The sequence below is a fragment of the Callospermophilus lateralis genome, chromosome 11 (assembly GCF_048772815.1).
Source record: "Callospermophilus lateralis isolate mCalLat2 chromosome 11, mCalLat2.hap1, whole genome shotgun sequence".
NCBI lineage: Eukaryota > Metazoa > Chordata > Mammalia > Rodentia > Sciuridae > Callospermophilus > Callospermophilus lateralis.
The window spans coordinates 49,426,043-49,451,382 of record NC_135315.1 but is presented as its reverse complement, the minus strand read 5'-3'; the positions used below and the strand labels follow the sequence as shown (position 1 = coordinate 49,451,382).

At 38.3% G+C, this 25,340-nt stretch overlaps 1 protein-coding gene across 2 annotated transcripts in view; it reads right to left on the bottom strand.

Annotated features, from left to right (window-relative positions):
- The window catches only part of Ncbp3 (nuclear cap binding subunit 3), a 35,855-nt gene extending 12,807 nt beyond the window's left edge, over positions 1 to 23,048 (bottom strand). The window contains exons 1-9 of one of the 2 annotated variants that reach the window (XM_077110511.1): positions 22,859 to 23,048; positions 20,914 to 20,979; positions 18,713 to 18,818; positions 7,097 to 7,222; positions 4,783 to 4,911; positions 4,483 to 4,559; positions 3,252 to 3,360; positions 805 to 904; positions 246 to 349 (exon numbers count right to left, since the gene is read on the bottom strand). In XM_077110511.1, coding sequence (XP_076966626.1) covers positions 246 to 349; positions 805 to 904; positions 3,252 to 3,360; positions 4,483 to 4,559; positions 4,783 to 4,911; positions 7,097 to 7,222; positions 18,713 to 18,818; positions 20,914 to 20,979; positions 22,859 to 23,041 — 1,000 coding nt within the window. In that variant the 5' untranslated portion in view covers positions 23,042 to 23,048. Of the gene's footprint in view, positions 1 to 245; positions 350 to 804; positions 905 to 3,251; positions 3,361 to 4,482; positions 4,560 to 4,782; positions 4,912 to 7,096; positions 7,223 to 10,002; positions 10,088 to 18,712; positions 18,819 to 20,913; positions 20,980 to 22,858 lie in introns of those variants that run through there. The other variant, XM_077110512.1, reaches the window with a different exon arrangement.
- Between the last annotated feature and the right edge of the window lie 2,292 nt (positions 23,049 to 25,340).

The window sequence follows — 25,340 nt, the reverse complement described above, 5'->3', positions numbered from 1 at the left end:
ATTTAGCTTTTCCTATGTTACATTTGGCCTTTTTTGTTAGAACAGTTTTATAAAATCATTTGACCTCTTTGCACGGGCAATTTAAAATTAATTGTGACATGACTTACTTTCCTATATGTTGGCAGAGGGTGAGGGCAAGGAAGAGAGGATGATAAAGTGTGGAACCTTAAAAGACTGTATTAAGAATAAAAATATGATTTCGAGAGCCAAACATGTGTCTACCCAAGAGCTGAGCAGGCAACTACCGGAATGTCGGTGTTTATATGACGTCAAGCCAACATCATCCCCAATCAGGGCTCTCTTCTTGATCACATCCCGCTGAATGCGACGGGAATGATATCTTCGCTTCCTGGAACATTGCCAAAATAAGCACATAATCAGAAATCAATAGGAAGGATTCTGAAATCTACTAATTCATTCCAACTACACAATGATACAATAGTAGGTGCTGAAATAGATATTTTATTTATTTATTTTTAATATTTATTTATTTATTATTTTAGTTTTCGGCAGACAACAACTTTGTTTGTATGTGGTGCTGAGGATCGAACCCGGGCCACACGCATGCCAGGCAAGCGCGCTACCGCTTGAGCCATATCCCCAGCCCTGAAACAGATATTTTAAATGAAACAGCACAGCATTCTCATATCATTTACCACAGTTAAGAAGCTTGAATTCTTTTTTCTCGTCTTCCTTTTTCAGTCCACAAAGGGTTTTTACATTTCATGACAGAATACCAACTGAACGATTAAGAAAAGCTTAATTATTATATAAACTACTGTATTTTAAAGGTTTTGGACTCACCAAGAATTGCTAAGAATTCCTTTCATGCCTCCGTAATTTGGATTCCCATATTTCATGTAATACTGACTTCTTCTGGCTGCTCCAAGTTCCTTTTTGTCATCTAAAAATTAATTAAAACAGTTAGCTAGGAATTCCTGGTCATGAAGGCAACGTTGAATGGTTTTTAAAAGTATATGTTTTCCCGTAGCTTGGATCTGATCAGTGCAATCTCCCCAAAAAAAAAAAAAAAAAGGACAGAGCCCCTATAAACTATAAACATTTGCTCTCTGAGTGTTCACTAAGGCAATGCAAGTGTAGAGGAGGTGGAGTAAAATACACAGATGGCTGAGGTTAAGCTGCTGTTTAGGAGCTGACTAACTTGGCAGAAGAAATACTAAAAAAATAAACAAGATAAAAGATACAAGGTTCTAAGAGGCATGAGAGGTTTCTTTTAGAAGAGATAACACTTTTGTGGCCCTTAGAGGGATGATACTCATTTCTGAATGACAAACACTTCAACAACACAGAACAAGGGTTAAAGAATAAAACAACATAATTTCACATATTTTTTAAATATTTATGTTTTAGTTATAGGCAGACACAATATCTTTAGATCTAACCCAGTGCCTCACTCATGCTAGGCAAGCGCTCTACCTCTGATCCACAACCCCAGCCCATAATTTCACATATTGAATAAATCTTTTTTTCTAGCTTATTTTTATATTCCTCAAACTGACTTCAAGAAAACAAAATTGAGTACCAAACATTTCAAATATATTCAAAAAAACATTCAAATGAGTAAATGTGGAAAAGATCACATTTGTCACATTAAAATGCTAGTTAACAGGAAAGGAAAGTGGTTGGTCAAAGCAGTAATATAAAGGCCTTCAACAGCTGCTTGGGCACTCTCTGATTGCAAAGGACAAACAACACTGTAAATGTACCCAGTGCTACAGGAAAACAGGACATCATCTATCAGTATGTGTACCTCCCCTATATTATTCCCCAAAAGACCATGCGAACCATCTCCCTGAAGAAATGGCTGATTTCAGGTCTGGGAAGGTGAAGTACAAATTAAGTCTTGAAAAATAAGCTGTTTTGTTGTATTGCAAGTAAGCAAGTGCTCAAAGAACTGTGGGAATATCAAAATACAGCTTGAAGGAGCTTTACTGGACCAAATCCAAGACAATTTGTGAAACAAAATGATGACAGCTATGGATTATGGCTTATTAAATAAAAATCCGAGCCTAAACTGATATGAGTAAATAAACAAATACATAAACAGGTAAAAAAGAAAGTTCTTCCCTAGAGTAGACTGCCAACTAATAAAGAAATAACCATTAATGGATGCTAAAGCTACTGCATGTAAGTGCAATAAGCAACAAGCGATATAATCTCAAAGTATCTCTCCACAACTGTTTTAATTACAAACAGAAAAACAGTTAACTTTACAGTTGGAAAAACAGGAAATCATTACCTTAACTAAGTAAATAATGTTAATATCTTTGAGAATGGGAAGAATAGCTTTCATGTACCTCCTCCTATACAACCCACTAAAAATGACATATAATCACTTCTGTAGTATTCTTGCCTCAAAATGATATGAATTTAATCGGAAGAAAATATTAAACATATCCAAACTGGGGGACAGTCTATAAAATAATGAGCCTATATACTCTAAAAATTTCTCAGTCAAGGAAAACAAAGTGAAGGAGTAGTTCCAGATTAAGGGAGACTAAAAAGACAAATGACATACCTAAATACTCCATCTTGGAGTGGATCCTAGATCTGTGGGGTTAGGAAATCCATGAAGGATCTATTTTTGGAAGACCTGATGAAATCTAAACATGGACTATGGATTAGGTATTAAGTATGGTATTAAGTTAAATCTTCTGATTTTTGATAACTGTGCTTGTAGGTTAAGACAATGTCCTTATTCTTCAGAAATACATATTGAAGTATTTAGAGGTAAAGAAATGTTAATGCCAACTTGCTTTCAAATGATTAAAAGAACATATATGTGTATATATAAATATGTACATATACATACATATTTTCTAATTCCCACCTAAAATCAGTGTGCAAAAAGTCTTATTAGAAAAGAATCAGAGCTGAAAGGCATATTAGTGATGTCACCAGGATGTTATTGCTATAATAAGCTAACAGGATAATTTTTTTAAAGTTTTCATAGTTCAGATAACTGGCTGAAAAGCACACGGGGCAAACCACTTTAACAGAAAATAACTTACCGTGGCCAGAATTCACCAACATATACAAACAGTTGATTTTCACTTTGAAAGTCAGAAATTCCTTTCAGCTTACAAACCATTTTTCATAAACACAGAATACCACAGTGTACAGGGAACCTTGAAATGACTTGATCTAACTTCTTTTCAAAAGAGAGAGATGTCACTCAACAATAAATCATTTTTGATTGAAGGTAAAAATGCCAAAAAAATTTATTTTACCTTTTGTAGCAAATCTCATGAATAACCTATTTCCTTTAGCAAGTTTGTTAGCTGGACGAAGATCATTTCTTAACAGAGACTCTTCTTCTACCTGAGACAATGTGTCCAACTTAAGAAAAAAAAGACCATTTTCAATGTAAAAATAAATCTTTTTTATATTTATTCAGTTGACAATTAACCAGTAAAAAAAGCCTTCTACCTTTAATACCTGTCAACCTTGCAGCCTAGCTCTTCTGCAGAATTTTAAAGTCAGAGGTCATCTCTGACCATTCTGTTTAAAACAATAGTCTCCATCACTCTCTATTCCTTTAATCATTATCTTTCTTCATAATACTTATTACCTTCATGTATGTGTGTATCTGTATTGTCATTCTTCCCCACTAACATGTAAGTTCCAAGAGGGTAAGAACTTTGTTTTATTTGATGATGTATCTCTATTACCAAGAATTTGGTACACATAGACATTTAAAATTTAAATATTTATAATAAATACACTCATATTTCTAATAGTATAAAATCCATTAGGGAATATACCATTTCTTGCTTTTTCTTTTTTGTGGTGCTGAGGATGGAACTCACAGCTTCACACATACTAAGCAAGTACTCTACCATAGAGCTACAGCCCCAACCCTACTTTGCTTTTCCTTAATTTTGTTTATTAAATAATACTTCAAAATATTTATCAGTAAAACTATATTTTTTCCAGTATGGGGAATTGAACTTAGGGACACTCTACCAGCTATATCCCCAGCTCTTTCTAAATTTTACTTTGAGACCATGTCTTGCCAAGTTGACCAGGCTGACCTCAAACTTGGGATCTTCCTACCCCGACCTTCCAAGTAGCTAGGATTACAGGTGTGCACCACCATGCCCGCTAAAACCATTTTCTTTCAGGCAGAAATATGAACACTATTCTAAGATCTCAAGATAAACTGTTACAACCACATAAGTTAAAGGCCAAGAGAGTCTGGTGCACCCTCAGAAGGTTTCATGGTAAAAGCTAAATGAAGAACACAACAAAGTTTTTAAGAATTAAATTTAAAACTACAATAAGTAATTTTTTTTTAATTTTTAAAATTGTGAATAGATCTTTATTTTATTTATATATGGTGGTGAGAATCGAACCCAGTGCCTCACACATGCCAGGCAAATGCACTACCGCTGAGCCCCAGCCCCAATAAGTAATGTTTTTACAATAAAATCTTACAGGTATCTTTGCCCTATTACTAACCTCTACATCACTTGAGTTCTCATCTTCAACTTCTCCTTCTTCAGCCTCATCATCATCTGAACTGTCTTCATGCTTGTCTAAAATGGAATGTAAAGGACAAGATGAACCTTAACATAACTCCATTTCATAGAACTTTTAAAGTCTAGTATTTTCTACTCATGTTTACTGCTGATTCCAAACAACATAGTTTATCTCAAAAACATGGGTTGATGATATACCATATGATATTTCACTTCCCAAGGACTGGACTATGTAAAGAACAGGACTTTCATGCCAAAGTTCCTTCCTTTGTGTTGTTACCTTTTTTACTTTTCTCAGATGACTTGTCTTCACTGGCATCCCTGCTTCTGATTTTATCCTGGGCTGGCAGAGAGCTCATATTGATAAGGGCTCGTGTAGCTGTCATTTCATCCAGCCAAACCACATTACCTAAAATAAAATGTTACAATGCATCCAAATGATTAAGTTACTTGAGATCAGATTCTGCATCATATTCATTGTTACAGCTTAATCTAGTTATAGACAGTCATCAGTAAATATACATATCAGCTAATGAAAAGAAGTATAAAAGTAGTGAAAAAATCTCTTTGATGGATTTAGCCTAAAGCTATATTCCCAAACTGGGTTCCACAAAATAATTATTAAATATTCCATGAAGAAGAATTCTGTATTTTAAAAACAGAATATGCCAAGTGTCAGTCAGTTTCTTTTTTTGAAATGAAATCTCACTGTTGCCCAGGCTACCCTCAAATTCCTGGGCTCAAACAATCCTTCTCTATCAGTTCATAGTAGAGACTATAGGCACTGATCCAGCTAAATGTTAGCAATTTTTTTTTTCTTTTTTTGGTGGTTCCAGGGATCGACCAGAGGGCCTTGTGCATATAAGGCAAGCACTCTACCAACTGAGCTATATCCCCAGTCCTGTTAGCAGTTCTTGATGATGATGATGATGATAACTGTCAAATAAATTTGGATTATCCATTATACTATTGCCCCCTGCTATTCTTTATTATCTAGACATGCTAAATGATGTTCCCCCATAATAAAGTGTGGGTAAGTAAGGTATCCATGGGATGTGTACAATGCAGATATGACAGCCACTTGGCTTTGCAGCAACTAACTTAATTTACCCTTTTAAGAAAGAAAACCAACCAAGAAAAAGGATTTAAAAAGTCTTATAGAATAAAGACCTCTTTAACTGTTTCAAATAGCACTTCTCAAAATTATGTTATCCCTATATCTTGGTTTGGGAAATTAAGGCCTAAAGATTTTCACTTATGTCAGGCTACAAAGCCTTGAGCAAACAATTTCCTTTATCTATTTTTCAGTTTCTGATGCACAATATGAGGAAGCTGAACTGAATAATTCCAAGGATCCCTTTAATTCTAATATCCTTAGCTATAGATTTAATAACTTAAATCAGAGTTTAGCAAACAATAACCCATGGGCTAAACCCAGCTCATCATCTGTCACCTTTTTTTTATAGTTGTAGACGGACACAATACCTTTTTTAAAATTTATTATTATGTGGTGCTGAGGATTGAACCCAGTGCCTCACACATGCTAGGCAAGCGCTACATCACTGAGCTACAACCCCAGCCCCATCATATGTACTTTTTATATTTGAACCATCTTTATTAAAGAATAATTAATGTACAATAAATACATACCCACTGCCCATTTTTGTAAAAAAAAGTTCTATTGAAAAACAGCCAGGCTATGAGTTTTTATACTGTTTACAACTGCTTTCATGCTACCACAGCCGTTGAACATATGTTACAGGGACCATATGGCTATAAAACCTAAACTATTTATAATCTAGTCCTTTCTAGAAAAAGGTTTACTGACCTTGAATTTGGATACTGTTAAGTTAAGTAAAAAGAGAAAAGGAGAAAACCCTTGACTCAGTCATGTTTCTTTCAATGAAAACACTGAATCAACACCTTTAGCTGAGAAACTAGATGCCATCTAGGGCACTGCCTAGTAGGTCAGCCAGCTGGCAGCAAGTAAAGCCAGACTAGAAGTAAGTCAAGACAAGAAGCCAGTAAAGTAGTTACCAGAGGTCAAGTAAGACTTGGCATGGAAGGCAAGTTAAAAATTACATTTGACTCCCAAGCCAACTCACAGGTTAGGGCAGGTGATATTCCAGAAAACACAGTACAAGGCAAGTAGAGGTGAGACATCTGTCAGAACATTCTCGTCTAGTTCTAGATCAGAAACACTGGAGCAGATTCAACCCTTTGAATAACTATGGCAAGTAGCAATGCCAAAGTTTAAAGCCTTAAAAACATAGCCCTGAAACTATGCAGCTGGATCCACCCCTTTGTTGGGAGACCATGGGAGAAAAAGAGGCCTTAATCAAGTATACAAGACTCAGATGCCAGTAATCAATTTGCTACAGCCTGAATTTCTATGAGTTGACTTGGAATACCCATGAAGTATGAGTTAACAGACTGGTTCTCATCGATGGGCAATATTTTTTCTTCTAGACTAAGGACAGAGGTTAGGCATAAACAAGGAGTTTGGGCCATAATCATTTACCATTTTAGACAGCAAGAATTCTTAATAATTCATTTTTAAAAGCATATTCAACAGAAAACTTGGGTGTACTTACAGGAGGTATCATCCAACCATTCAATGTGTGCTGGAGGATATTCTTTAAAATAGGAAAAGATATCCTGGGTACTCATCTCATCTACTCCACAAATGTAGATTGTCTCTAGTCTCACTTTGGGAATTGCTATAAAAATAAGACACAGAAAAGATGACAGAATTTTCCCACCTGCAATCACACATTCCACTAGTACTATTTATAAAATTTTAGAAAAGAAATATGCTGAAAGAAAGATGTTCAAAAGAACACAAGATGGTAAACTAAAATGTTTTAATTTTTAATCAATGAACACCAGCATTAAACAAATGATTTAATTCAGAAAAGGGATATTAGGCTCAGAATATGATGTTAGTAAAGCACATGATACCTATCCCCACATTAACCTGCAGGAAAGCAATACTAAATTCAAAAGGATTGTTCTACACTTGACAATCTGATTCTAAAAGTTTTAAGTACATTTCAAAGAGAGATGTACAATAGTGGAGATAATCATGAAGGATAAGAAATTGCTGCTGAATATATAAAAGCACAAAACTAAAATAATTATAGAGTGAAATCAGGTGCAGGGGCGCATGCCTGTAACAGGTGACTAGGGAGGCTGAGGCAGGAGGATTGATTGCAAGTTCAAAGTCAGCCTCAGTAACTTAGCGAGGCCCTAAGCAACTCTGCAAGACCCTGTCTCAAAATAAAACATAAAAAGGCTGGAGACATGGTTCAGTGGCAAAGAGCTCCTGCGGTTAAATCCCCAATACAAAAAAAAAAAAAAAAGAAAGAAAGAAAAGAAAAAAAAAATTTTATGGCATGAAACTAGAAAAAAGAAATCCTCAAGTCATTAAGAAAATGACACTCCAAAATAAAAATGGGCAAAGGACATAAACAGGCAATTTATACAAAAGAAACTACAAAAGGCCAATAAACATGTGAAGAAATGGGCTAACCTTTCTGTTAACCAGGAAAGTTCACATTAAAAAGAAGATACCAATTTTCACTGAACAGATTTTATGCATTTTGGTATGAAGTGTTGGCAGTGGGTGAGGAGTTACTCCCCTTGCCAGTGGGAGTGTGGAACTGGCACAGCCACTCTGAAGGACAAACAAGGATGTAATTTAGCACACACCCCTAGAAATTCTAGTCCTATCTACCTTAACACACAGACTCACATAATAGCTCACACAAAGATGTTTAGGGCAGCACTATTTCTAACAATTAAGTAGCTGCAAGAGTAACAAATTGTGGTTTATCTATATTAAATAAAGCACAGTTTATCCATATTATAGAATATAATACAGTAAAAAAACAATGAGAGCTGGGTATGGTGGTAGACACCTGTAATCTCAACTACTTGGGAGGTTGGGACAGGATGATTATAAGTTTAAAGAGAGACTGGGCAACTCAAATTTTCTCAAAAGAGGGGGAAAAAAAAAAAAAAGCTGGGAATATAGCTCAGTAGTAGAGCACTTGCCTACTTGTTTAGCTTGCATAAGGCCCTAGGTTCAATCTCCAGCAAAGAAAAAAGAAAAAAAAAAGTTGTAGAAAATTAAACAACCATCCACTCTCGAGATAAATATATTTGTATACACAAATACCTAGAAAAAAGCCTGGTATGAGTCTCACTATACTGATAATAGTTGATACCTCTGAGGAGGGAGAAAGATTAATAGCTGTGGTCAAAAAGGAAAGTTAGCCTCATCAGAATTCTGTTATGTTTACACAAAATACTTCTAAGAACATTATATCATTTAATCTATTTAATTTCAAAATATATATAAACATATCATAAAAATTTAAAATACCTATATGTCTACTTCATAATTTTAAGCTTAATTTCTTAAAAGATCAGACAAGTAAAACATTTCTTGTAAAATGGGGGCCCCTGTAATCTTTCCACATCCCTCTCTCCCTTCCTCCACTGCACATATTAATGGTTGCTATGTGATGTTTAAAAAAAATTATATATATTTACATTTAAATCAGGTTCAACATATCTCTCCTCAAATATGTATGATTTCTTTACGGTGAAAACATTCAAAAATCTTTTCTTATAGATTTTTGAAAGATACAGTACATAACTGTTATATATATTCACTCTAAGGCTGAGGATGTAGCCCACTGAAGATAGAGCACATTCCTAGCATATAAGAGGCCCTGGGTTCAATCACCAGCACCACAAAGAGACACATAAAGTCATAGCTTCTTACTCCTAACTGCAACTTAGTCTCCTCTGACCAGACTTTTCCCATCCCTCTCTATCCCTTACTCTCTTCCCAGTCTCTGATAACTGTGAGTTCAACTTTTTCAGAGTCTCTGAGTTAAGATAATGCTGTCCTTGTCTTTCTATGCCAGGCTTAACATAATGATCCATACATGTTGTCACAAATGATAGGATTTCATTCTTTTTTTAATAGCTGAATAATATTTCAGTTTAGGGACTGGGGTGTCGTAGCCAGTGGCATAGCACTTGCCTAGCACGTGGGAGGTACTAGGTTGGATACTTAGAAACACATCAAAATAAACAAATAAAATAAAGGTATTCTGTTTATCTACAACTACAAAAAAAAAAAAAATTCCAGTGTATATATGTACCACACTTTCTTTATCGATTCATCAGATGATGGACACTTAGTTTGATTCCATATCTTGGCAACTACACATAGTACTGCAAAAAACATGGGAGTGCAGATGTCTCGTTGACATACCAACTTCATTTCCTTTGACTGTATATATATATATATATATATATATATATACACACACACACACACACACACACACACCCAGTAGTGAGACTGCTGGATCATATGGTAATTCTATGGTAATTCTATTTTTAATTTTTTGAGGAACCTTTGGTTGTTTTCCCTAATGGCTGTATTAGGGCTTGGTTTATAACTCACAGATAGAATACTTACCTAGCATGTGTGAGGCCTGAGTTCAATCTCCAGCACCATAGGGGGAGTGGGGATGACTCTAACATAATGGCTGAACTAATTCACATTCCCACCAATACTATGCAGAGGTTCCTTCTTCTCCACATTCTCATCAGCACTTGTTATCAACTCAAAATAGATTGAAGATTTAAAATGAAAGACATGTGGCTCAAGCGGTAGTGCACTCGCTTGGCATGCGTGCGGCCCGGGTTCGATCCTCAGCACCACATAACAAAGATGTTGTGTCCGCCGAGAACTAAAAAATAAATATTAAAAAAAATTCTCTCTCTCTCTCTCCCTCTCTCTCCCTCTCTCTCTTAAAAAAATTATTAAAAAAATTAAAAATAAAATGAAAGACATGAAACTACTAAAAGAAAACACAGGGAAGCACTTCAGGATGCTAGAACAGGTAAAGATTTTCTGGACAAGACTCCCAAAACAGGGGATATAAAAGCTAAAATATATAAATGGGATTACATCAAACTAAAAAACTTCTGCACAGCAAAGGAACAATCTGCAGAGTAAAGAGACAATCTATAGAATGGGAAAAAATATTGGCAAACTATATAACTGACAAAAGGTTGTTATCCAGAATATACAAGGAAGGCCAGGCGAGGTACAATGGTGCACACCTGTAATCCCAGCAGCTTGGGGGGCTGAGGCAGGAGGATTGAGAGTTCAAAGCCAGCCTCAGCAAAAAGTGAGGTGCTAAGCAACTCAGTGAGACCCTGTCTCTAAATAAAATACAAAATAGGGCTGGGGATGTGGCTCAGTGATCAAGTGCCCCCAAGTTCAATCCCTGGTACCACCCCCACGCCCAACAAAAAAAAAGAGAGAAAAACAGAATATAAAAGGAACTACAAAAACTCAATGGCCAAAAAAAAAAAATTACAAAGTGCACAACAGATCTAAATAGACATTTTTCAAAAGACATACAAATGGCCAGCACGTATGAAAAAAATGTTCAAAATCACTAATTATCAGAAAAATGCAAATCAAAACCACAATGAGGGGCTGGGGTTGTGGCTCAGAGGTAGAGCGCTTGCCTACCATGCATGAGGCACTGGGTTCGATCCTCAGCACCACATAAAAAATAAAATAAAGATATTGTGTCCACCTATATATAACTAAAAAATAAATATTAAAAAAAAAACCACAATGAGATATCACCTCACTCTATAAGAATGCCTATTACAGGGCTAGGGATATGGCTCAAGCGGTAGTGCGCTCGCCTGGCATACGTGGGGTGCTGAGTTCGATCCTCAGCACCACATAAAAATAAAATAAAGATGTTGTGTACACTGAAAACTAAAAAATAAAAATTTAAAAAAGAATGGCTATTACAGAAGGAAAAAAAAAAAAAAGAAAAAAAATGGAATGGCTATTACCAAATACTTTTTATATGTAATATATTTCTTTTACTTAAAGTTAAAATACTTATGAATACTTATAAATACAAAAAAAAAATAATGTTTGTTTTGTCATTTTATTCTGAAGAATAAGAAATGTGTTTAGCCAGGCATGGTGGTGCACACCTGTAATCTCATCAGCTCGGGAGGCTGAAGCAGGAGGATCACAGGTTTGAAGCCAGGCTCAGCAAACTAGTGAGGCTCTAAGTAATCTAGTGAGACTCTGTCTCAAAATAAAAAATAAAAAGAGCTGGGGATGTGGCTCAGTGGTTAAGCATCCTTGGGTTCAATCCCTGGTACTAAATGAAAGAGAGAGAAATACAGGTTTAATGAGTACCCATGTAGGTATGACTAAATCAGGTGAGGGGTTTTTGGATTTTTTTTTTTTTTTTGGTACTAAGGATTGAGCCCAGGGCCCAGGCCTTTTTATTTTTTATTTTATTTTGAGATGGTCTTGCTGAGGTGCTGAGGTTGGCCTCAAACTCACAATTCTCTTGTTTTCAGCCTCCTAAATTGCTGGGATTACTGGTGTGCAACACCATGCCCAGCTCAAGAGAGTACTTTCTTGACAGTCCAGATACATGAAGACATAGACGCCCTAAAGATTTATGAACTCCAGCATGTCCTCATTGGAGTCCAGCAGTGCAAGAATGAATAGAAGCCCAAATGCACATAGGAAACAAGGGCTGATTTTGCCCAGGTAGACTCCTCGGTTCCTTGAGCAGAAAACTATGATTCTGGAAGAAAAAAAGCCTTTGAGAAGTCAAGAGATGGTTCCACAGATGGTAAGGAAAAACAGGAGGGTGCCCAGTGATAGGAAAGGAAACAGACTGAAAATTAGGGGGAAAAAAATTTCAGGTAGGAGACTTGGTGAACTTATAAAAAGGACTTCACTTTAAATGATACATCCAGAAGAGGGAAAAAAAAAAAACAAAAAAATGACAAAATATTTAAGTACAAAAGAATGTAAAGAACAAAACCTCTGTCACGTACAGAATAAATAAATGTTTTTAATATTTTAAAAAAGAACAAAACCTCTGGACACATACGTTTATTTTTATTCAGACAGAATGGTATACATATCAAGAATTGACCCATGGACAATTATGTTCCAAAGAAGTGGGTAAGGAATAAGGGGCGAGCAAAAGCATTATCAATGCAGAGACAGGTCTCAAAATTAGCTCGTGGGAAAAAAATATATTCTTAAAAGAGAACCAAATTGGCAGTGGCAAGATCCACTATAAATGGGAACTTTGTTAAAAAATCAAGATTCTATGGAAGACTGCCAAAAAAGAAGGCCTTTACCCTGCTAACAGTGTCACCAAGCAAAATAAATCAAAGCAACAAAACAGGCTGCTAGGCTTATTGCCCAACCAATCAGAAAGGGCTAAGTATTGAGGGGGCAATGAACAGATGCACGAAGGGATGAGATCTGAACATTTACTATGTGTCAAGTACAAACCAGGTGTTAAGGGTATTACCTTAAATGTTCTAACAGGGAAAGTTTCTTTATATACTAATATAAATATTTTTATATTCTATTACCCCAACAAATAATGGGGTAATAGTATATAAAACTCAAAGTCTTTGGAGAATAAGTTATCAATTCTAAGGCCTCAAATCAGAATTATCCAAGAAGTCAAAAGACATTAAATCCAACAATTCAACATGAAAGAAGGCCCCCAAGGAAAGAGAAAGCAGCAAAACTTAGGTGAAAAGAACACATATGGGAAATGGATAAAGGGTAAATTATGACGACAAAGAGAACAAGAATACAATCTGAGAGACTGACGTCACACTATACAGCAATACAGAAAACACTGATGATAAACCGTCAAGTGAAAATGAAAAAAGCAGTATGACAAAAAAGGAAAAAAAAGTCCATGCCCAAAATAAGATTTAAAAGTAAATACACAAAATGCTGGCAATGAATGAGAGTACAACTGTGACCACTTTCCTTCCTATTCTTTCTAAATTTTCTTTGGTGAGTATGAATTGCTTATAAAATACCTAATGAAGAAAAGGTTGTAGTTCAAAATGAACAGGTTCATCAAAAGTGCTGGTGACTGGGCTGGGGTTGTGGCTCAGTGGTAAAGCACTTGCCTCGCATGTGTGAAACACTGGGTTTGATTCTCAGCACCACATATAAATAAATGAATAAAATAAAGGTCCATCAACATCTAAAAAAATATTTTTAAAAAAGTGCTGATGACTTTCTTTATTTTTTTTAAGTGTTTAGAGAAAGGCTGCTATGGGAAGATGATGCAAGAAAAAAGGCAGAACTGTTGACTTATTCTACTATTCTACTAAACAATAGCAGAACAGCTATCATTTAAATAAGCATCAAAACCTAAGACAGAAAACAATAGCATAAGAATTAATTTTAATAGATTTAAACCCCCCAATCCAGAATTTTATCCCAATGTACTGACTTAAACATGAAGTTGTGGAGCTAGAATTGTGGCTCAGCGGTAGAGCACTTGTCTAGCATGGGTGGGACCTGGGTTCGATCCTCAGCACCACATAAAAATAAAGGCAATGTGTTGTGTCCATCTACACCTAGAAAAATATACATTAAAACAAACAAACAAAACAACAAAAAAAAAAAAGCATGGAGTTGTGATTTTGGACAGAAGTACCTGAAAACCTTTAGAAGGACTAATCCTATACCAATTCCTCCTAAGAGGAAAGAAAAATTCCTAAAACTACAGATTGGAAAGCTTATCAGTCTCTGAAATTTAAAAGAAAGTCACTTATTAGATAAATCTATGATTCTTTAAGAAACTAAGTCTTTCTCAAAGGAAATGACATGAAAGAAGAAAGTCACACTAACCTCATTTCTTTTTTTTAAACAGGTTTACTAGGTCAAGAAATTCAAAGAATATAAAAGACCGTGTTCCATCTTGAGTTCATTAAGGCATATAATCCAGTTCTTCCTGACAATAAAATGAAATGTGGGCCTGACGATAACAAATAAAGACTTATAATTAGCCCATTTATGATTCATGGCATGATACAGGAATATACTACTCAACATTCTCTGATAACTAGATGAGAAGCAGAAGCCAAACATATTACGGTGAAGAAGACACACAGGAGTAGCTAAAAAGGTGAAATTAGAGTTAAAATGAAAATTAATAGCCTAAAAATGGAAGTTTGAAATCAACAAGATGTAATTTAACAGGAATAAATTAAAAAATAATTTTTAAAGTGTCTCATGCACAATATGAGAAAGATTATTTTGCTTGGAAAATTTCTAAGTGAAGACCTGAGTGCTTGGATCACAAGACAAGTACAATACTATGAATTAGCTGGACGGAGATGAAAGGTAGCAATAATTCTGCCACCCTCCATGTACCCAACCACACCTGCAATCTGTATCTCATCTATCCGACAAGATGTTAAGGAAGACATTTAGAAGCTGAAAAAAGTAGGAAAGGAAGACCAGAAAGCCATGCCACATAAAGGAAGTCCAGGGAAGAGGCAGTAAGCTTTCCATCACCTGAAGGGTTATTATGTGAAGGAAGAAAGGACTTAACAGTGTTGTTCTAAGAGTCACACAGCAACCCTCAAGACAAAATTTCCTAGAAAGTAATGCTCAACATGAGGAAGTGTTCAAAGAGAGAGCTGTCTGCCTCATTACTTGATATTCAGGCAGAGGCCAAAGGACCATTAGGAACTTTGCCAAAAAGCCTGCACTGGCCAGCAAGAGGTTGATCTAGATGACCTCTAAGGTCCTTCCAATCTTCCAACCATGAGAACTTTGATCTTGGAGATAGGGAGACCAAAGCTGTTCAACACCGAGCCATTCAAAAGTAGCAAGTCACTTTTTTTTTTTTGCAGGGGGCGGAAAGTGGGGGGAGTACTGAGGATTGAACCCAGGGGCACTTAACCACTAAACCATATCCCCATATCCTCAGCCCCTTTTAGTTTCTATTTAGAGACAGGGTCTTGCTAAGTTGCTTAGGACCTCACTAAGTTACTAAGACCAGCCTCAAACTTGTGATCCTCCTGCTTCAGCTTTCTAAGTCACTGGGATTATAGGCATGTGTCACCACATCCCACTAACAAGTCATTTTTGAGGCAGAATAGTCCCAACTGCATCCCTGAAGCTGGCAGAGTGATTAGGATTACATGCTTCTATTAGATCAGCTTTCAGTCCCAGCCTTGCTACTTACCTAGTTGTGGGACTTTGGGCAAGCTTCTCAACCTCATAGCACCTTAGTTTTCTCATAAGTAAAATGGAAATGATAAATACCTTCCCCTCACAAGACTCCTAAGAGTAAGTTATCCACATATTAGAGTAAATGGAACACAGTAACAAACAGTATCTTTTATTATTTTTGTTAACACTAATAAGAAATAATTTTGATGCCTAATATGGCTACAGAGGAATCAGGATACTTAATCCAACTTCCCCACTCTCCCAAGAGGCTGGGTTACTTAAATGACTGCTTAGAAGAGAGAGAAAGCCAGATAATGATGATAACTAACATTTACTGAATACCTACTATTTGCCAGGTACTCTCTAAAAACTATAACATTTTATTAGAGCCTCCTAACAACTCTGTTTAAACTCCTAGTGTCTGCCTTTTCAAATGAGGAAACTGAGGTTCCTAAAGGATAAATAACTTCTCCAAAGCCAGAACTAAAAAGTGACAGGTTAGGATCTGAATTCAGGCAGTTGGGCTGAAAGCCTCTACTCAAAACCACAAAACCAAAGATTATCAATCCTGGCTGCACATTGAAACTATTCAGGGAAATACCTATCTTCAAGACTTATCTAACTCCACTCACTCACAATTCTAACTTAAATCAATTTGGCACTGGCAGCAAGATTCCTCAGAATTCAGGAACACTATCTTAGGTCATTCGGCCTAAGACACATTTTTAGCATTGTGTCCCAAAATGAAGAACCTTCCCCAGATGATATCCCAGACAGGCCTGTTGCCTTTTTTATAAGTATCTTCAGAATCATGAGATCAAGACTGCGTTTCCAAAACCAAACAAACAAAAAAAATACTTTTAAGTTAAAATTATGCAAAAGAGATCCTATTAAGATAGGTATCCTACTCCCATTTTACAGACAAGGAAACTGACACTAAAAAGGTTCAATAACTTGCCTATCACAAAGGAACCAAGACCAGATTCCAGGAGGGTTTGCCATCCTAAAGAGCTCCATCAGAAGCAGGGAAAAAAACTCCATGTGATCAGGGATGTTTTGTGGAAGAAGTAACACCTGAATCAGATGAGGCATGGGGAAAGGAAGGGCAAATGAACAGACTAAAAGACATGGATAATATCAGAGACTGGAGCTAGACACCAACAGGTGTAGTGATGCTATCGGCTGCGTGATAAGAAAGGACTCAAAAGTCTTGCCAGGCCGTAGTGCATGCCTGTAATAGTGCATGCCTGTAATCCCAGCGGTTGCGGAGGCTGAGGCAGGAGGATCGCAAGTTCAAAGCCAGCATCAGCAAAAGCAAGATGCTAAGCAACTCAGTGAGACCCTGTCTCTAAATAAAATACAAAATAGGGCTGGGGATGTGGCTCAGTGGTTGAATACTCCTGAGTTCAATCCCTGGTTCAAAAAAAAAAAGTCTGCTCAACCAGGATTGTGCAGGTACAGGAATGCCAAACTACATAGCTGTCCTGGAACTTCATAGGACTTTTCCTAAAACAGAAATCCACTCAAACAGATCCTGGAATAGCAGCCTGCAAGGAAAGCAAGGTCATATCCCTAATATGAACTCATGATGTGGGAAAAAGAGTAAAGCTGCTCCCAGAATTTAGCTTCTCTGACCACTAGGACTGACTAAGGAGGGACACAGTCTGGGACTATGGTATCATATCATATAATGTCAGCAACAGAGTAAAGGAATTAAGAGCAAGGCTTTAGAGTCAGATAAACCTGGTTTGGAATCCTGACTCTACTTTTTTTGTTTGTGTGATGCTGGGGATTGAACCCAGGGCTTTGTGCATGCGAGGCAAGCACTCTACCAACTGAGCTATATTCCCAGTTCCTGACTCTACTTTTATTAACTGCATAATCCTGGGCAATTTATTAAACTTCTAGAGCTTCTTTCCTCCATTATAAAACAGTGAAAAAGATATATATCTAGTACGGTGGCACACGCCTGTAATCCTAGCAACTCAGGAGGCTGAGGCAGAAAGAATGCAAGTTCAAGGCCAATCTGCAACTTAGTGGCCCTAAGCAACTTAGCAAGATCCTATCTCAAAATAAAAAATCAAAAGGGTTGGGGATATATCTCAGTATGGTAAAGTGTTCCTGGGTTCAATCCCCAGCAACAAAATATAAAATAAGATATTCCTCATAGGGTTGCTGTGAGAAACAAATAAAAAATAAATATGTAAATAATAAATATGGTAAGAAAACTAAGCTCCCAAAAAAGAATAGTATTTATTCTTTCATTCATTCATTTACTGGGCTTTTGCTTTTATTAATAACATAAGGCTGAAGAAACTTACACAGCACAGCACAGACCTTCAATAGGCATCCAGTGGGCTGCCTTCTGAGCCCTTTGTAAACACAAATTTGCAACTCAACAGAGGGAGACCTTTTGCATTCACGATTTTATATTAGAGTAGAATAATAAATAAGGATGTAGACTCACTTAAAAGGAATAATTTTCCCTTTTATTTATAAATTACTTTGGTAAGACTGGGCAGATTACCATACATGACAAGTCAACGTGAGTTCTGGGGAGCAAAATACCCCAATAAAACACAAAAATAAAATGAAATAACGAGTTCAACTATAGGAGCAGGTTTAAAATCCAGGGGGCAGGATTAGTTTTGCTCTGACAACAGGATATTAATGTGTGGTTTGTATTTTCTACATATTTATTATCAATGAAAGAATTAACAGCTTTCTCCCACCAGTCCCTACATTGCTCCAATTCCAGAAAAAGATCCCATTGTGATACTTTTCCACTACATTTAAAAGCAACCTCTATGATAAAAGCAGAAAATGAGCAATGGTCCATAGAAACATAGGTTCTCATCTCATCTCTGCACTTAACTATTCTTTCTCTGGGCCGCTTTAAGGAAGATAATCTTTTTCCACCTCTAACATCTGAGACATAGTTGACAGCATCTCAATTTTTAACAGGTAACCTTAGGATGGGAGACTTCACAAGTTCCTTCTGTTGGGAGTACTGGGGGGAGAAAAGGACATACAAGACAAAGCCAAAAGCATGAGGCAATGTCAGGGAAAAGCCACTCTCTAGAAGAATGTGAAAAATTGCCCCCAAAACACCCTGTACCTTTTTTCATCATGTCTCGGTCCAAGGCTACATTTCTTTGGGCAAGATTTACTTCTGATCGGAAGTGAAAGCGCTTAGCTCGCTGTTCTTTCTTTTCAATGGCTTCCTAGAAAGTCCAGAAAAAAAAAAATCAAAGAGGTAAAGCATAGAAACAGAAAGTTAAATCACAAATACATGATGCATCAATGACAACTCTAAAATAAATCAGAAGAAATAAGCAACACTGCACATTGAATGAGTTTTGCAAAAATCAGATATTCGAATTTAGAGGGTATAAAGTAATACTGTTATAATTTATAATCACCTCCATCCTAACACAGTTGATTACTATGCCTGGGACATAGCAGGAATTCAATGACTATATGTTTATGAAGTTTCATCTATTATTGGCAATCACTCCAACAAATTACAATTAAACAATCTGAACGTTTCAATTTTCCAGCTGCAGAAACTGAGGCATAAATGAGTAAAAAAAACAAAAAAAAATTGCTGGATGTACTTTTCCTAGCTAAGGGGACAGATCTTCTAAATCCAATGCTATTTTTAAGAGCACTCCCTGCCACCACTTCACATTTTATGTGGGTACAGTAATCACACCTATCACCCTCTTTCACATTATGTCTGCCTGAAAAGTCCACTCCCTAAAGCTAGTTTCCTGTTTAAAAATAACACTGAAGCAAAGAAACTCCTCTATTCCAACCTTAAGTCCATAGAATTGCTTGTTTTCATTTTTAAGTGACAATAAGCACTGATCCTTTACTGAAAAAATAATCAGCTTTGTAAGTGTCTTAAAAGAGCTAAAATAATCCAGGTCCAACTGTGGCTGGCTCTTGGGAACCCTTCATTAATTGTATATTGACTTTGTCACACTAATTGAAGGTCTGACTACAGAAAGCTTATGAGAATTGGTAAAGCAGCAACACTTCTGTTATTTCCCAATAGTTATGCTAATTCTTTTCACTGAAGTCTTCCTATTAAAAACAATAATCTACTTCCCTTTAGTAACAATTTAGATACTAACTCTGGGACTTCTACTCTTTCCCCATATACCTGTTTCATATAATGGCAAATGATGTAGAATTAAGAACAGTCTGCTTCTTTCTCAAGCATAGTAAGAAAACACTTTCACTTTATGTATTATTATTTGGGGTGGGGGGGTGCTAGAAATTGAACCTAGAGCCTTGTATTAGGCATGCACTCTACCACTTAATTATTTTTGTTTTGGGTTTTTTGGGGTTTTTTTTTAGTTCTGGGGATTGAACTCAGCGGTATTCAATCACTGAACCACATTACCAGTCTTTTTTTTTTTTTTGTATTTTATTTAGAGACAGGGTCTCAGTGAGTTACTTAGTGCTTCACTTTTGCAGAAGCTGGCTTTGAACTCAAGATCCTCCTGCCTCAGCCTCCTGAGCTGCTGGGATTACAGGTGTATACCACCGTGCCCCGCTCTACCACTTAGTTTTAATCCAAGCCCTTCACTTCCTTCTATTTTCTTGTCTGTCCAGAAAATGATTAGTTCTTTCTTTTGGTCTTTAAGTAATCTGAGACAGAAAGAGGCTAGAATAGCCTGAGGTTATACAGGGAAGAAGATACAAAATCAGGACTCAGAGCAAAACCTGACAAGGGGCACCCTCTGGAAGCCTAAGCATACAAACATCTGTGGTAAATCTATTCTCCAGTACTGAGAATAATTTATAGTTGATTTAATCTTCAAAGTTTAGACAGGTATACAATTAGGAAACTATTTTTCTAAGTTTGCAACCAGGGAGGAATAAAAACACTTACTAAGGGCCTATTATGTGCTAGGTGCTCACAGGTCTCTGATGGGTGGAGCCCTCAGGAAACAAAACACATTTTATCAGAATGGACATAGCATCAAAAATAGTGTGTGTCCACCCTCACAAAAAATATAAATAAGTAAATAAATCCCAGTTCAGCACTCTTTCTTGGAAATGATTAAGCACAGAAATCTAGATATAGTGATTTCATCTTTTTGTGGATGCAAGAATACACAAATGCTGCCTGAATGTTTCAGGATTCATGAAGACACCATTGCATAACAAGAAATTTAAAAATTTAATCCAGCAACAAATGAAAAAAAGGGGATAAGAATATTTACTGTTCTACAAAAGTCCTAGGGACCAAGTTCATTAAATTTACTCACTTGTCAAACTGAATAAATAAATCATGGTCTGTCTCACCTTGGAGGTAACATCAATTCCGGTGATGAAGCTGCCAGCCTTATTTTCATATCTTCTGCTTGTGTCCTAACACAAAGAGGAAGGGTGAGAAATTCTGATAGCAATGGAGGAAAAATCCATGATAAAAGGCAGCCTAACAACTGCTTCTTTTTGAAAAGTCATTCTTTTCAGCAACCTTTCCCTAAACCTTGACAACCCCTTATTAAGAAGACAATCCCCTGACTCCACAGTAGTAATCAACCACTCTTACTAAGAAGCATTTTCTAGATCAGAGCCTGTTCAAAATCTCAAGTACCTTTATCAATTGAAAGTACATATGTAAATGAAAATCTAAAGGCTTTTGTGAAAAGTGTTAAAGATGAGGCAGAGTCACTAATCTCCTCACCCCAGACAGGACAGATTTCCCACACTAGGCCACCAGGTGGAGCACAAACCTCCACCAAAATGTAGAAAGCCCAACCTTCATTTAAAACTCCTGGGAAAACACACAGTGCAATGAAAGGATGGGGTAAGTCTCAAGGGTGACTTTCACTAATTACATTATATCGTACAACTTTGACTTCTCTAGGCCTTTTCCCTGATATTTGCCTATCTCCTAACCTCTTTTTCTGTTCTCCCGTTTGTGCTACAGAACTTAACATTTCCCCAAGAAAGTAATCTTGTTCCTATCTCAGACCCTTTGTGTTTGCTGTTGCCCCTGTTAGGAATGTTCACTTCCACTGTGCACATGATTGGCCCCTTTTTGTCATGTAGGGTTCAGCTTAACTGTCACTGTCTCAGTGGACTTCCCTGACCATCTTATCACATTCTGCTTTATGTTCTGCACACCCCCCTGGCCCCTGTACTATTTCATTAGCATACTTTTTTCCTCAAAGCATTAACACTAGTGGAAATCATTTATTTGCTTGTGTCCCTACTAGGACACAAACTCTAGGAGGAAATCTGATTTTGATCTAGCACATAGGACTATGCCTGGCACATGGTGGGGGCTGCATAAAATGAATGAAGGGATGATACTACCTATCCAACAACTGCAATTATTTTTAAATGACATAGAATAGTAACTGTCAAAATGTCATGTTGTTACCATGGTTGTTATTGTTTCCATCACTAGCTATCCTACCTTAGCCTTTTTCCATAACTCACATAACTTCAGTTTAAAAGCAAGACTTGCTGACATGCAGGGTTTTTGTTTTGTTTTTTCAAATAGTTCATATTATGTGTGCAACTAAGTCATCTAGACTTGAGACCAGATCTAAGAACCAGACATATGACTACAAAACCACAAGCAAAACACCATTCACCATCCCCGCTGTGGTAAAAGAGACCAAGGACAAATGCTGGTCCCTGATCATTTGATTTCATTGCAAGTGAGATGCTGGGGCGACGGTGGAGGTGCTACAAGGCAGTGGAGGTGCGCGGGGGCAAGACGACCCTCAAGTCACAACAGCAACATACTGTTTGCTGCTGACAAGCATAGTCCTCGCAAGAGAAAGAGCGAGTGCCATGTTTAACAGACACCAATTCTACCAGAGCGGGACCCACAGGGAGACCTGGATGCCGGCGCCACCTCACAGTTCCCTCTGGGTCGCTCCGATTGGGTTCCCGCCCGGGACTCCCCTTTAATGTGGACCCCAGTCTCTCCTCACTCACTCCCCCGCACAGTCTGGCTCCGAGGGGCAGCAAAAGGTGCGTCCTCAACTCTCTCTCGGCTCTCCCCCACCTCCTCCAGTCCTCTCAACACCCATTTCCGGGCGCCCCGGCGTCCTTTCTCTTGCTCGGGGTCTCTCCTCACGCCTGGCCCCCCGCCCGCCGGCGCTCGCGCCTCTCTCCTCCTCCCCTGACTTCCCCCGGCCGGCGCGCTGGCCGCCTCCCCTTCCGGCCCCCTCCGGCGCGGGGCACTAGCTCCGCGACCTCCTCCTCGCCCCCCACCCCCCGCCCGTACCGGGATCAGTTCCTTCAGGGAGCGCCGCACCGGCACGATCTCCAGCTCGCCCTCCTCCACCTCCATGGGCTCCGGCTCGCCGCGTTCCAAACCGGACCCCGCCTCAGGCGACGGGAGCCCCAAGGCCGGCCCCACCGGGGCCTCCGCCTTCACAGACACTCGCAGGCCGCGTACGGCCGCCATCGTTGCCTCCCGGCCGCACCACTGACAACCCGCCCCGCACACCCGCCGACTAGAGCGCCGCCGCCACTGGCCACAGAGGAGTGCGGTCGTCACCTAGAGCGTCGCCTGCTTCTGCCAGAAAGCGGCCCTTAGCGCCGCCGCCCCCCGGTGGCGGGAGGGAACCGGGCCGGCTTGGGGTGGGACCCAGCGAGGTGAAGGCGGGACCGAGTAAGGACGGGGGCGGGGCTTGGAGGAGACGGGGTCGTCTGAAGTTACCGATGTTGCACACCGAGGACTAAACCTGCCCTAAAAGCTAACTGCAAATGGATCACAGTATGCCAGACGCTTCCAAGTGCTCGAACCCGTACAACAATCCTAGGTATTAAGTCTTATTTTTAAGACTTTCATTTTCCTTGTGAGGAAACTGAGGCAGAAATTTACCCAAGATGCAGGCTCTTTAGAGACAAAGCCTGGATCCCACCCTAGTCTGCACCAAGAGCCCAGAATGAGCCCTGTTCTATCACCTCTTAGTAGACTGTAGGTTTACAAAGTTAACTACCATGTAAACCCTTGTCTCTTTTTTCCATTTCGTATATTAAGAAATTGAACGATGGGCGTGGTGGCGCCGGACTGTAACCTTAGCGAGTCCAGAGGCTGAGGCAGGAGGATCAAGAGTTAAAAGCCAACTTCAGCAACTTAGCCAGGCCCTAGGTAACTTAGTGAGACCCTGTCTCAAAATAAAATATAAAAAGGGCTAGGGGTGTACCTCAGTAGTCAGAAGCCCTTGAGTTCAATCCTTGGTGCAAAAATTTAAAAAAAAAAAAAAAAAAAGAGGCTCCAAGAGGGTAGTGACCCACCCAAAGATCAGAGTGTGGACTCCAATTTCTGATTCCTGAGGGCTCCATCCATCAGAGACCTGTGAGCAAAGATTTACCACAGATGTTTGTAATAAGACCCTAATTGAGAAAGAGGGCATGCTTAGGCTTCCAGAGGGTGCCCCTTGTCAGGTTTTGCTCTGAGTCCTGATTTTGTATCTTCTTCTCTGTATAACCTCAGGCTATTCTAGCCTCTTTCTGGGTCTGTCTTCCCATTTGAGAAAGAGGTGCCTGGGACCTTAGAGTCTCTGAAGCCCTACCAGCTCTACTCATGGAGGGACAAATAACTGTAAACCAAAGAAGCACATGATCAGAGTCAGACAAAACATGTATGACCTTGGAAAAGCCTCTTAACCCTTCAAGCCTTAGATCCTTCATCAGTAAAGTGGAACCATGATAACTCCAAAGAAGGTTGAGAGAGTTAAATGAGATAATTATGTAGATACAGGAGCCAACAGAAAGTGGTGCAGTACCTTATAGTTTTTCTTAAGTTGGGGATAACCCTTAGGACAAACACAAGATGGAACCTTTTTTTTTTTTTTTTTTTTGGTCCCAAGGATTGAGGCCAGGGACGCTTAAATGCTGAACCACATCCCTAGTTTTTTTTTATTTTTTATTTTGAGACAGGGTCTTGCTGAGTTGCTTAGGGTCTTGCTGAGTTGCTGAGGCTGACTTTGAACTTCTGATCCTCCTGCCTCAACTTTCCAAGCTGCTGGGATTACAAGCGTACAAGCCACCATTGAACTTTTTAGAAAACTGGGGCTGGGGATGTGGCTCAAGTGGTAGCGCACTTGCCTTGCATGCGTGCGGCCCTGGGTTCGATCCCCTCAGCACCACATGCAAACAGAGATGTCGTGTCCACCGAAAACTAAGAAATAAATATTTTTTTAAAAAATTCTCTCTCTCTCTCTTAAAAAAAAAAACTTTTTAGAAAACTGATTTTGCTTGATGAAAAGGGCACAAAATAGTTATAAAGTTGGATTGAATACGTAGAATGCATTTGGGTGCATTTTAGGGAATATTTCAAAGAAATTTTGTGCTTGGGGTTGCCAACTTTGGGTTAAGGTCAGAGGCCCCACCATTACATTGGAAACAAGGAGGGTAGATCATTGGGACTGCTTGGGGAGAGAGGTTTAAGAAGGAATTGTCAAGTTGGGGTTGTGGTTCAGTGGTAGAGTGCTTGGCTGGTACCTGTGAGGCACTGGTTATGATCTTCAGCACCACATATACATAAATAAAATAAAGGTATTGTGTCCATCTACAACTAAAAATATTAAAAGAAGAAGAAGGAATCGAATCGTCAAATACAAATACAAGTTCACAGTGAAATCTGACTTGGGTCTAGAGAATTGTTAGCTGTTGGTGGCTTTGAGGAGACCAATGTCTGTGAAGGGAAGGCAGTACCACAAAAATAAATAAGAGGTAATATAAGCTTCAAAGGTGAA